The 12,575-nt window shown below is 51.0% G+C and overlaps 1 protein-coding gene across 5 annotated transcripts in view; it reads left to right on the forward strand.

The window, feature by feature from the left end:
- Positions 1–1,656: 1,656 nt before the first annotated feature.
- Positions 1,657–12,575, forward strand: part of BRPF1 (bromodomain and PHD finger containing 1) — a 31,219-nt gene continuing 20,300 nt past the window's right edge. For 2 of the 5 annotated variants that reach the window (XM_060239331.1, XM_060239336.1), the window contains exons 1-3: positions 1,658–1,816; positions 5,878–6,487; positions 10,210–11,169. In XM_060239331.1, the coding sequence (XP_060095314.1) occupies positions 5,892–6,487; positions 10,210–11,169 (1,556 nt within the window). In that variant the 5' untranslated portion in view covers positions 1,658–1,816; positions 5,878–5,891. Of the gene's footprint in view, positions 1,817–5,877; positions 6,488–10,209; positions 11,170–12,575 lie in introns of all 5 variants that reach the window. The other 3 variants (XM_060239332.1, XM_060239335.1, XM_060239333.1) reach the window with 2 other exon arrangements.

Below are 12,575 nucleotides of genomic sequence, written 5' to 3' on the forward strand. Positions count from 1 at the left end.
TTGATGCTGTTATAGACCCAATTAATAGCCCCGCCTCTATGAAAAGAGAAGTCTTGTAACGTACTGAGACAGGAGACGTTGGTAGGGCAACATGCTTTAATGAAGGCACGTTACGAGAGAGAGAACACGCGGGCCGGGTCCCGCTTATGTACAACTCCGGGAACCTCCCTCCAGACAGGCCAGTCCAATCCTGGCCTGTTGAACTTCCCGCCACAGCTGGTGATTGGCTGGGAGTTCGTGCCCTGCACTGAGCAGCCCGGGGACAGCCCGGTCGCTCCGCGCAGGGTCGCGCTGGCTGGTTTTATATTATTGCGTTGTATCATTATCTCGATACACTACACTTGTGGCACCTTAGAGACTAACAGATTTGTTAGTCATTAAGGTGTCAGTGTATGAAAGCACCCTTTGTTTTTGTAGCAACTGGAATACAGCTACTGCCTCTGGAATCTGTGACCAAAGAAAATATTTCATATTATATGTGATATTAATACAACGTGGTGGTTAAGAGACCAGGCTGTGAACTAGAAAGTTCCAACTTCTTATCTTGCCTCCACCATGAACAGCAACCTAGAGAGAATTTGTGGTTCTGAATTCACTCTCTGAATTTAAATTATCATCGATAGGGAGTCTGTGGTGCTATCAAACTGACCTTGCAGTAATACAAGTGAACATTGCCAGAGGGAACAGCTCAGGTTTGGGAAATTCCTGGAGATTTGGAGGCAGAGCCTGAGAAGAGAAGGGCTGCACAAGGTTATGATGATCCTAAAAGTCCCCCTCCAGCTGCCATTCCCTCTAGGGAAACTGCTCTCTGCTGCCTAAAGATCATCTATAATTCCAGGAGATCTCCAGCCACCACCAGGAGGTTAGCAACCCTAAAAAGGGCTGCTATATAACTAGCAGCTCTACACCTCACTGAACGAACGAAGGGCTACAACTGATACTTTCATGCCTAGAATGTAGGGGAAGGTTTCCCGAGTCGAAAGTTGTCGCCTTTCATTTTGCAATCCCCCTTTTGAGACTGGGCACCTCGCCTTTCTACCATCCGCCCCGAAGGAACAGCCTGCGACCGGTGTTCCCTCTAAGCTGAGTTAGTGTGAGCTAGCTCACACATTTTTGTCTTAGCTCAGGAAGAATGACCCCAGAGCACAGTAATTTATGCACAGCTCACAACTTTAACGGGAGTAGCTCACAAAGTGGAATTTTTGCTCACAAGACTCTGCAGCTTAGAGGGAACATTGCCTTCGACTCCATTCCCCTGCAAAAGTTCAATGCCTGCATTGAGCAAGCTCTACTCTCTCTCTGCGTCCAGGATCACCGCTTCCCTCTACCCCAAGCCCTCCCGGGAAAGCCCAACTCCTCTCCTGGCGAGCTGAGCTGAGACCCACCTTCAGGGAAGAAGCGCCGAGGAGCCGTCCTGAGCAAGCGCGCCCCAGTGCACCCCCCGCCCCCGCCTGTGGACAGCAGCAGGCCAGGCTTGCGATTCGCAGCGGCAGATTCGTCCGCGGCCCGATTTCGGATTGGGCCAAGCAGGCGGCAGGATCGGCGCCTGGTCGAGAGAGAGGGGGGATCGGAAAAGAAAGGAGGGGGTCGGCCACCGTCGGGCTTGCCTGCGTGGCCCGGCGGGCTCGGTGGCGAAAGTGCGGTTGCCAAGGAGCCGCTTTACCCAGCGGGGCCTCCCCGCGCAGGAGCTGCTGCCGCCGCCGCCGCCGGAGTCTCCTCCATTGTCCGGGCCGGGCTGGGCCCATGGGCCCCGCCGCTACGAGAGCCGCCGCGTTGCCGCCAAGCCACAGCCGGCCCGGGGCTTGAGCCGCGCTCGGTGAGAGAGCTTTGCGCCGCCGGGGTGCGGAGAAGGACAAGCGGCACGGCCTGGAGCCGCCGGCCAGGCTCTGGTTCCCCGCGGGAAAGGAAGGAAGGAAGGAAGGGAAGGGAGAGCAGCAGCTCCATTGGAGCAGGAAGCGGTGGGGGGCTGCCAGGGCAGGGGAGGCAGATCCTGAGCAGGCAGAGGCGGGCAGGCATGGCTGCTCCCTTCCCAAGCCTTCTTCTCCTGCCTCGCCATTCCCACCCCTTGCACAATCAGAAGGTGCCATGGAGGGAAGGGAAGCAGCGTGAGGATTGGGGGTCCTGGCATCCCCCCGCGCGCCCTTGTTTGAGTCGTGTCTGCTCAGAAGTAAGAGCATATGAACATAGGAAGCTGTCTTCTACTGAATCAGACCCTGGGTCCTTCAAAGTCAGTATTGTCTACTCAGATTGGCAGTGGCTCTCCAGGGTCTCGAGCTGAGGTTTTTCACATCTATTTGCCTTCACCCTTTTTAGTTGGAGATGCCGGGGATTGAACCTGGGACCTTCTGCTTCCCAAGCAGATGCTCTGCCACTGAGCCACCGTCCCTCCCCACAAGGACGCTCCCTTGTCAAAGCGTGTTCAGGATTGCGCTGTCCTGCCTGAGAATCGTGTGAAAGCAGAGAGAGGCTTTGGAGGGTCATTGGTTTTTTTTTGTCTGTTTGTTTCGCTGGCATCCACAAAGGGGCTGCGGTTTGTAACCCAGCCTCTCTGGTCCTTGCTGCCCTGCATGGGCAAGGGTGCCACACTGGTGCGGCAGGCTGTTGGCATAAGCAAGGGATGCAGGGTGTCAGTTGACATCTCTCTTCTGTCTTTCTGCTGGGCCTTTCCAGCCAAGGGGTGCCACAGAGGGGAGAAAGGTTCTTAGAGTGACCGAAAAGTGCTGCAAGTCCATTGGCATCTCCTTGTCTTCTCTCCTGCCTCCTTTCACTTAATTTCCAATTCCTTACATGGTCTAAGATACGACTGAAGTTTGTCCCTGTGTCAGTGTGTCAATGTGTGTATGTGTGTGTGGGGGGGGAGTAATAAGAAGGCTGGCCTTCTCTGTGGTTTCCATCCCACAGTGATAAGAAAGGTTGGTGTGACATCCTGCCTTTGTTGTCATTTCACTTCGACTTACTTAGCTTGGGGAAAGTTGACGGAATCCTCTCTACTGTGCACCCAACAACTTGCGATTTGGAGCCATGTCCCTCCTGGCTAATTAAATCTTGCCAGAGGGAACAGATGTCCTATATGGGACATCGCAAATAGATCCCTCTCAGAGGGACATTTTCCAACACCTCTTAAAGAGGCTGTGGTCCGCCCCCTCTTGAAAAAAGATACATCAGATCCAGCCGAATTGGCACATTATTGGCCGATCTCAAATTTACCATTTTTGGGTAAAATCATTGAGAGGGCAGTAGTGTCACAGTTGCAGAGTTTTCTGGATGACGCTTCTGTCTTAGATCCTCACCAGTCCGGCTTTCACCCGGGTCATGGGATGGAGAAAGTGCTGGTCGCCTTGGTGGATGACCTCCAGAGGCATCTGGATTGAGGCGGTGTGGCAGTGCTGATGTTGTTGGATCTATCGGCTGCATTGATATGGTCAACCATTAGTTACTGACCCGCTGCCTCGCCGACACAGGGATTTGGGGGTTGGCTTTACAATGGCTTTCCTCCTTCCTTGATGGTCGGGGACAAAGGGTGGCAATTGGGGGAGAGTTGTCCCAGAGGCACTCACTAGATTGAGGGGTGCCACAAGGGGCAGTGCTCTCTCCGATGTTATTCAACATCTACATGCGCCCCTTGCCCAGATTGCCTGGAGGTATGGGCTTGGGTGTCATCAATATGTGGATGACACCCAGCTCTATCTACTAATGGACGGTTGGCCTGACTGCATCCCAAAAAATCTGGACCTGGCGCTGCAAGCCGTGGCAGGTTGGCTCAGGCTGAGTAGATTGAAGCTGAATCCAATGAAGACAGAGGTCCTTTGCCTAGGTCGTCGCAGTCTGGGAAGGGAAATCCCTCTTCCAGTTTTTGATGGTGCTCCATTGGAAGTGATGCGCAAGGTCAAGAGCTTGGGGTTCTACTGGAGCTTTCTTCGTCAATGGAGGCCCAGATAGCAGCCACAGCTAAATCCACTTTTTTCCATCTTAGTTTGGCGAGGCAGTTGGCTCCCTTCCTAGAGCATGACGACTTGGCAACAGTGATACATGCAGTAGTCACCTTGAGATTGGATTACTGTAATGCCCTCTACATGGGGCTGCCCTTGTGCCAAACCCGGAAGTTGCAGCTAGTGCAGAATGCGGCAGCCAGGCTGTTATTAGGGCTCCCGAAGTGGGAGCACATACAGCCGGGGCTGCGTGAACTGCATTGGCTGCCAGTTGTATACCAGTTTCGTTACAAAGTGCTGGTCATTACCTTTAAAGCCCTATATGGCTGAGGACCTGCCTACCTTAGGGACCTCTCTTTCCATATGTGCTCCAGAGAGTGCTGAGATCAGGTGCACAAAATCTTTTGACAATCCCCAGGCCGAAGGAGGCCAAATTGAAGAGTACGAGAGAAAGGGCCTTTTCAATCGCAGCTCCACCCTGGTGGAACCAACTACCAGATGAAGTGCAGGCCCTGTGGAATCTTGCTCAATTCTGTAGGGCCTGCAAGACTACGCTTTTCCAACTGGCCTTCTCTTAAGGTGGATTTTAGTCTACTACATACGGCCATCATAAATTACAAGAGGAGAACATCTAGAACATAGCACCTGTAAATGTTAGTTTTTAACTTTGATGGTTTTAATTACATTGGTTTTAAGGTAATTAATGAATTATATTGTACTGATATAATGCTTTATATTGTAATTATGTATTTATTATATGCTGTGAGCCGCCCTGAGCCTGCTGCAGCGGGGAGGGTGGGATATAAATAAATATTATTATTATTTCTTCTATACCAAGTGGGTCACCGTGTAATGAGTGAGGCAGTGTATAGGGTTAACATGAACTAACAGTGGTGATAGGGTGGCACCCTCCCACTTCCCTTTCTTCTGTTGCTTCTATTTCCATCCCTTGTGGACCCTGGTATACCACAGAGAGGAAGAGCCAGATGATATGGGTAACCAGATATCACAGTTGTTGTTTCCTCTGCAGTTAGTAGAACACCATGGGATGAAAGAGGTGGTGTGCAGGATTAGCTTGAGTGAGGAGTCCTCTTTCTCTGCCTGATTTTCTCTCTTGGCTCTCTCTTGTGATTTCCATCCACAATCAGGCGAGGCAGATGTAGGTTGTCAGATGACATCCAGGCCTCTGTGAGGCTGTATCAAGGATCTGCATGACGAAGAAGTTAAAGTATGTGGGCTTCCCTTGTTCTCACCTTTAATTCCTGTTCCCTACATCTGTCTATCTTGTTACATTGTTATCTGGTGGCAGAGTGAGAATTTGCACCCATGTCTCTCCAGTCCTAATCTAACACCACTGCACCAGAGAGATGTGGCCCTAACAGCTTGGGAGTAGGTAGTAACAAAATCATGTGGTATATGGTAACAAAATCTTATGTTAATTGAATGTTTGGAGTCCTGCTTTTCCCCTGCAGAATTGATTATGATGATTGTGATAATTATATCCTGCTTTTTTCCCCAACGGGGATCCAAAATGGCTTACAACATTGTTTCCCCTTCCTCCATTTTATCCTCAGAACTGCAACCCTTTGTGGTGGGTTAGGTGGAGAAAAAGTGATTGGCCCAGTGTGGTTCCATAAGAGCGGGGATTTGTACCCAAGTCTCCCAGATCCTAGCCCGGTGCTGTACATCACTCTTGCTGTTTCCATGTTTTCCACACAGTAACTAGTGGTGTTCCCATCATGTTGCATAAAGTGTCATTTGCCATTTGAACTAGCAGAGATCAGAGGATCTCTCTCTCTCTCTCAGTATAACTTTCTGAGATGAGTAGGTTCAGTTATAATAAGCCAAGAGTCCTCTTAAGTTCTGTAACATGCAATTTGAGTCAGGGCAGGGGAGGTAACTCTTGGGCATTGATAATCCCCTCTTAATTAATTCCCCTACTTTACAGAGCCAACCATCACCATGGGGGTGGACTTTGATGTGAAGACGTTCTGCCACAACTTGCGGGCGACCAAGCCGCCGTATGAGTGTCCTGTGGGGACCTGCCGGAAGATCTACAAGAGCTACAGTGGAATTGAGTACCACCTGTACCACTATGACCATGACAACCCGCCACCCCCACAGAGCACCCCTCTGCGCAAGCACAAGAAGAAAGGCAGACAGAGCCGCACCGCCAATAAGCAATCGCCCAGCCCCTCAGAGACCTCCCAGTCCCCGGGACGTGAGATCATGACCTACGCACAAGCGCAGCGCATGGTAGAGGTGGACCTGCATGGCCGCGTGCACCGCATCAGCATCTTTGACAACCTGGATGTGGTGTCAGAAGATGATGAGGCCCCCGAGGAGGCCCCTGAGAACAATAGCAATAAAGAGAACACGGAAACCCCATCAGTAGCTCCCAAAGCCGGCAAGCACAAGAACAAAGAGAAACGCAAGGACTCTAATCACCACCACCACAGTGCCTCGGCTGGCAATACGCCCAAGCTGCCAGAGGCTGTGTACCGCGAGCTGGACCAGGACACACCTGATGCGCCCCCTCGGCCCACCTCTTACTACAGGTACAACCTCTGGGTTGGGGTGTCTTGGAGAACCCCAGCTGGGAAGGGCCTTCTTGAGTCACCATAACCTGATTTGTATTGGGGAGGGACTCTTCAAGGAGATTCTGGTGAAGCGTACTGTAAGCCTCTCTTCTTCCTTCCTGTGGGGTGCCTGCTCAGGATCAAACTGGATAGTCTCTCAGTTATCTTTTAGCATGTATGTTTCAGCTGCATACAGGCCTGATTCAGATCAGGGCTATTCATGTAGGGAGGAAAGGGAGGGTTAACACCAATACTCCCTCTAATCCATGGAGTCTTGTGAGCAAAAATTCTACTTTGTGAACTACTGACATTAAAGTTGTGAGTGAGCAATTTGGCTACTGCATCAATTAGCTTGCTCTGGGACCATCGTTTCTGAGCTAAGACAAAAGATGTGTGAGCTGGAGGCTAAAAAACTGAGCTAGCTCGCACTAACTTAGCTTAGAGGGAACACTGGTTAAGACTTCCCCCCATCTGTGTAATTTGGTACACAGGACACTCACTGTTGTTATCTATCTTTCTATTTCCCAAGAAGCTCTGGGTAGCTTATGTGCTTCACGCTTCTTTATTTTATTCTTATAACAACTCTGCGAGGCTGGATAGCTTATTGACCCTGGTGCAAAGTGCTGTCAAGCTACAGCCGACTTAAGGTTTTCAAAATAAAAGGCAAAGAAAGGTGGTTTGCCATTGCCTGCCTCTGCAGAGACCCTGAACTTCCTTGGTGGGCTCCCATCCAAGTACTAACCAGGGCTGACCCTACTTAGCTTCTGAGATCTGATGAGACTGGGCTAGCCTGGACCATCCATCCCTAGAGTGTGGAAAAGATGCGCATTTGTGTTGTGTGACTTTTTTTTCTTTTGGGGTGTAATAATTGTGGGGGAATGGGATGAGATTGCTTGTCATTATGAGGAACAGCTCACTCTCCCTTTCCTCCCTCTGTGGTTCTGATCTGAACTGGGCCTCCACATGGTTTCTGTTAACATTTCAAAACATGCACCTCCAGTGATGGCTGTCCCGTTTTCTTGTATGCTTTGGCCCTAACTGTACTAAATTCCGGTGTGGAAACCAACACAATCTGAATCAACTGGATGGAATGAAGTTTTTTCTTTCCTAAAGGAGCACTGTATGAAGGGAATGTGCAGGGAATGTCCCTGTCCAAATCTCATATAACTCTGCTGCAAGGAGCTCAGAACGGACATACCGTATTTGCCGGCGTATAAGTCAACTGGGCGTATAAGACGACCCCCCAACATTTCCATTCAAAATATAGAGTATCTTTTTGAATTCCTTGCCGGCAGGATCCAAACAGGGCGACAAGAGCAGCAGCTCCCCCGCCTGGCCGCGCGGGCAAAAGAAAGCAGCCATTGGCTTTGTGTGAGGCGCTGTCGCTAGGGAGGCAGCTCGGCGAGGTGGCTTCCGCTGGAGAAGAGCTCCAGCGGAAGCCGCCTCGCCGAGCTGCCTTCCTAGCGACAGCGCCTCACGCAAAGTCAATGGCTGCTTTCTTTTGCTCTTCTCTCGCTGTAACCAAGGCGCAAGGGTCTGTTCCACAGAGGCACCGGGTTGCTTTCCCGACCTCTTCCCTCCATGCACCAGGCGTTCAGCCAGCCCGAGCACCCCCGTCTTGACCGCCACGGAGAGGCACAGGTCGGCGGCTTCCCGCCTCGCAGCCCGGGCTCTGCTCTAACGCGTGGGCGGGTTTCCACGTCTCCGAGTTAGAGCCATTCTTCGGACCTTCGGATTTCGCTTCTTCGCCGCCTCCCTCCCTCAGTCTCCGCCCTGCCTGCCCGCCCCCATTCCCCCGTTTGCTGGGAAAGAGGCCGTGCTGAAGAAGCCCGGCAACACCTGTCCCTGCCTCGCTCCGGCTGTTCATCTGATGGCGTCTCACCACGGATCCTAGACCTGGCTGCCGCTGCACCCGGTGTATAAGACGACCCCCCCACTTGGAGGCATGTTTTTCTGGCCAAAAAAGTCGTCTTGTACGCCGGCAAATACGGTACATATTGCCTCCTCCTTCATTCTTTTTTTCTCGAATAAAGCAGTTTATTTATGAAAGAATTCAACAATTACATAGCACAAAATGGCCTCATAGGATAGTACAGAGTTTCCAGATGTCAAGAAAACAAAACAAGCCCAAAGTACAACCTTGAGTGATAAATAAGTCTTCCCAAATTAATACCAAACAGTCCCAATTAAATTCAAAATTAATACCACAACTGATTAGTGGAATAGATATAAATCTTGGTGTCTAATGCAGGATAATTGTATGGAATTAGCAGCTGGCTCAGAAAAGGCATCTCACTGCACAGATCATTTGTTTATTAAACTGTGAGAAGAGAGTGTCTCTTCGTAGTGTGCAGCCCAATCTGAAATTTTTCTAGCAGAAAATAATTCCACACTTTTAGGTACCACTGATGCATCATAGGAATGTGCTGATCATTCCAACGTGATACTATGGATATTTTTTTCTGAAGTTAAAAGTGTTAAAATGAACTCTCTGGTGTCACAGGGGACTGGAGAGCAGTGCCATAAGTTCAAGAGAGTTAGAGCTGGGTTGTTAGGGATAGCGTAGCCCATTGTCAATTGGATTTGAGCTAACGCCTCAAGCCAAAAGTGTGCGATCTGGTGACAGGATCCCCTCCTTCATTTTGTCCATATATCTTTCCTGTGAGGTGTGCTGGGGCTGAAAGAATGAGTGGCCTGAGGTCACGTGGTAAACTTCATGTCAGCCAAGGGATTTGAAGTTGGGGCTGCCTGGGTGGATTCCAGCGCTCTAACCATTGTGCTGTGCTGGCTCCAATTAACCATAACAGAAAACCAGCATTGTTGCCTGTAGACAAATACGGAGGGGGGAAAGCATTGTTGTCATCTAGATTGGAAAGGTATATTTTATTAATTTTGAAAACTTTGCTCGTGGCAAGCCCTGACGTGGATGGCCCAGGCTAGCCTAGTCTTGTAAGATCTTGGAAGCTAAGCAGAGTCAGCCCTGGTTAGTATTTCGATAGGAGGTCACCAAGGAAATCCAAGGCTGCTATGCAGAGGCAGGCAATGGAAAACCATCTCTTGCCTTGAAAACCCCATAAGGGGTCGCCAAAAGTCAGGTGTGGCTAGATGGCAAAAAGAATCATGAGCGTTCATCATGTGGAGAATAATGAATGGGCTTGGCAAGAGGGCAGCCATGACTTGACTTGTAGGCATCGTATTCTTTTTCAGTCTAGTGGAAAGTGGGGGGGCGGCACTCAAATATTACAGCATCTGCTTTGCCTGCAGAGAAGCCCCAGGTTTAATCCCCTGCAGTAGGAAATGGGAAAACCCTGGAGAGCTCCTGCCAGTCAGAGTAGCCAATGCTGACCTTGACGGACTGAGAGTCTGGGGCGGTAGAAAGGAGCTTTGTGAGTTGTGTTTGGCCATTGACAGTCACTTATAAATTAGGGGTGTGCGATAACTCTCACCATGTGGGCAGATGCTCTGTGTACAGCTGCAGCTGCCAAAAGGTACATTTCGAAGCGTCCACTGCACAGTGCTTCTGAGGCACACAAATACATAGTGACTTGGGGTGGGATGGCGAGATGCAGTGCTGCATAACACCCCTGTGAGCTCTCCAACATCTGTTCCCCCCCCCCTTTGCCATTTCCTGAAGACCCCTGAGGTTGTCCTCTGAACAAGACCTGCCACTGAGTCTCTGTTGTCCTTCTCCCCCTTCTCAGATACATTGAGAAGTCAGCCGAGGAGCTGGATGAGGAGGTGGAGTACGATATGGATGAGGAAGATTACATTTGGCTGGACATCATGAACGAGCGCCGGAAGACGGAAGGGGTGACCCCCATCCCCCAGGAAGTCTTTGAGTACTTGATGGACCGGTTAGAGAAGGAGTCCTACTTTGAGAGCCACAACAAGGGCGACCCCAATGCGTTGGTGGACGAGGACGCTGTCTGCTGCATCTGCAACGATGGCGAATGCCAGAACAGCAATGTTATCCTCTTCTGCGACATGTGCAACTTGGCCGTGCACCAGGAGTGCTATGGCGTCCCTTACATCCCCGAGGGCCAGTGGTTATGCCGCCGCTGCCTACAGTCGCCTTCCAGGGCCGTGGACTGTGCTCTGTGCCCTAACAAAGGGGGTGCTTTTAAACAGACGGACGATGGGCGTTGGGCCCACGTAGTGTGCGCCCTCTGGATTCCAGAGGTGTGCTTTGCGAATACGGTGTTCCTGGAGCCCATCGACAGCATAGAACACATCCCCCCGGCCCGCTGGAAGCTGACCTGCTACATCTGCAAGCAGCGCGGCTCTGGGGCTTGTATCCAGTGCCACAAGGCAAACTGCTACACGGCGTTCCACGTCACCTGCGCCCAGCAGGCCGGGCTGTACATGAAAATGGAGCCGGTTCGGGAGACAGGAGCCAACGGCACCTCCTTCAGTGTCCGTAAGACTGCTTACTGTGACATCCACACGCCGCCAGGCTCTGTGCGGCGCCTGCCTGCCCTCTCGCACAGTGAAGGGGAGGAGGAAGAGGAGGAGGAGGAGGAAGATGGGAAGGGCTGGAGCTCTGAGAAGGTGAAAAAGGCCAAGGCCAAGTCCCGGATTAAAATGAAGAAGGCAAGGAAGATTCTGGCGGAGAAGAGAGCAGCCGCTCCTGTAGTGTCCGTACCCTGCATCCCTCCCCACCGGTAAGGGGCCCCTCCACCCTTGCTGTTCTGTTGTGCATCCTACAGGTGCAAGACTGAGTGAATAGCAGGCCTGCTGTTGTAGAAGCAGCCTGTCATGCCCGCAACAGCGAGGAACGCCCTGGGAGATTGGGCTGGGCCTGTAGGCCTGTGTGTTTGAGGCCCAAACCAGTATTCCCAGGTTTAGGTCACCTGATCCCAAGAGGTGTGCATTGGAACATTTTTTGGCTGCAGTCCACATGAGACAGGCAGCTTCCCCCTCCTTTTGAAGAGGTTATTCAGGGACCATGTCTTTTATTCGTCGCAGGTAAATCCCAGAGGCTTTGTCTCATGTGATTGCAGCTAACAATAGTTCACACCCAGGTCTCAGGATGGGCTCACCTCAACCTGGGAATTCTGATCCCTGCACACAAGCGATCCTCAGACTGCCTGCCTCTTGGTCTCTCTCAGGGGACTTCATCCAGAGAGAAAAGATTGAGACTTGCATATCCCACAGTATTGCAAAATCAGATATCAGTATTTCAGGCTACACAGCATGTTACTTCACGAGTCATAAGATGTGTAGCAAGCAATTGTCTTTCAATCCGGAAGTCACACAAGGTGTAAATAACACCTGATCGCCTGGGGTTCTTTTGTCAGGACATGCAGACCCTCTTGTCTCCAAACCCCCAAATGCGAGATTTTTGTCAAGCAGCTGGCTTTTCACTGACCTACAAAGGTCATGATGGCAAGAGCCCAGCGTGACCAGCTAGTATTAAATACAGCTTCAGATGCAATGAGCCATACTCTGATAATGTAGTCCTGGACAAACAGTTCAGAAGTTAGGAGTCTGCATTCCTCTTCAGAGTGGAGCTGGGATGCCTGTTCCCTCCTGACTTGAACTCCTCTCTATGTTAAAAAAAAAGAAAGAAAAAAGGTAAAGGTAGTCCCCTGTGCAAGCACCAGTCGTTTCTAACTCTGGGGTGACGTCGCATCATGACGTTTTCATGGCAGACTTTTTACGGGGTGGTTTGTCAGTGCCTTCCCCAGTCATCTGCACTTTCCCCCCAGCAAGCTGGGTACTCAGTTTACTGACCTTGGATGGACAGAAGGCTGAGTCAACTTTGAGCTGGCTACCTGAACCCCGCTTCCGCCAGGATCAAACTCAGGTCGTGAGCAGAGAGCTCGGACTGCAGTACTGCAGCTTTACCACTCTGTGCCACGGGGCTCCTTCCTCTCTCTCTGTTAGGAGAGGAATTAAAATGCCTTAAGAATCTGAGGGTCAAACTAGATGTGTTGGTGTCCTCGTGGCTAACACTAGGAAGCCACCACCATTTTAAAATGCCATGAGGGCACTGACCATGACAGGAACCACAGAAGTGTTCTTGTCTTCCCTGCTCCCCAATGCCTTATCAAGTGCCAGAACAGGC

Source organism: Heteronotia binoei, chromosome 5 (assembly GCF_032191835.1).
Source record: "Heteronotia binoei isolate CCM8104 ecotype False Entrance Well chromosome 5, APGP_CSIRO_Hbin_v1, whole genome shotgun sequence".
Classification (NCBI taxonomy): Eukaryota; Metazoa; Chordata; class Lepidosauria; order Squamata; family Gekkonidae; genus Heteronotia; species Heteronotia binoei.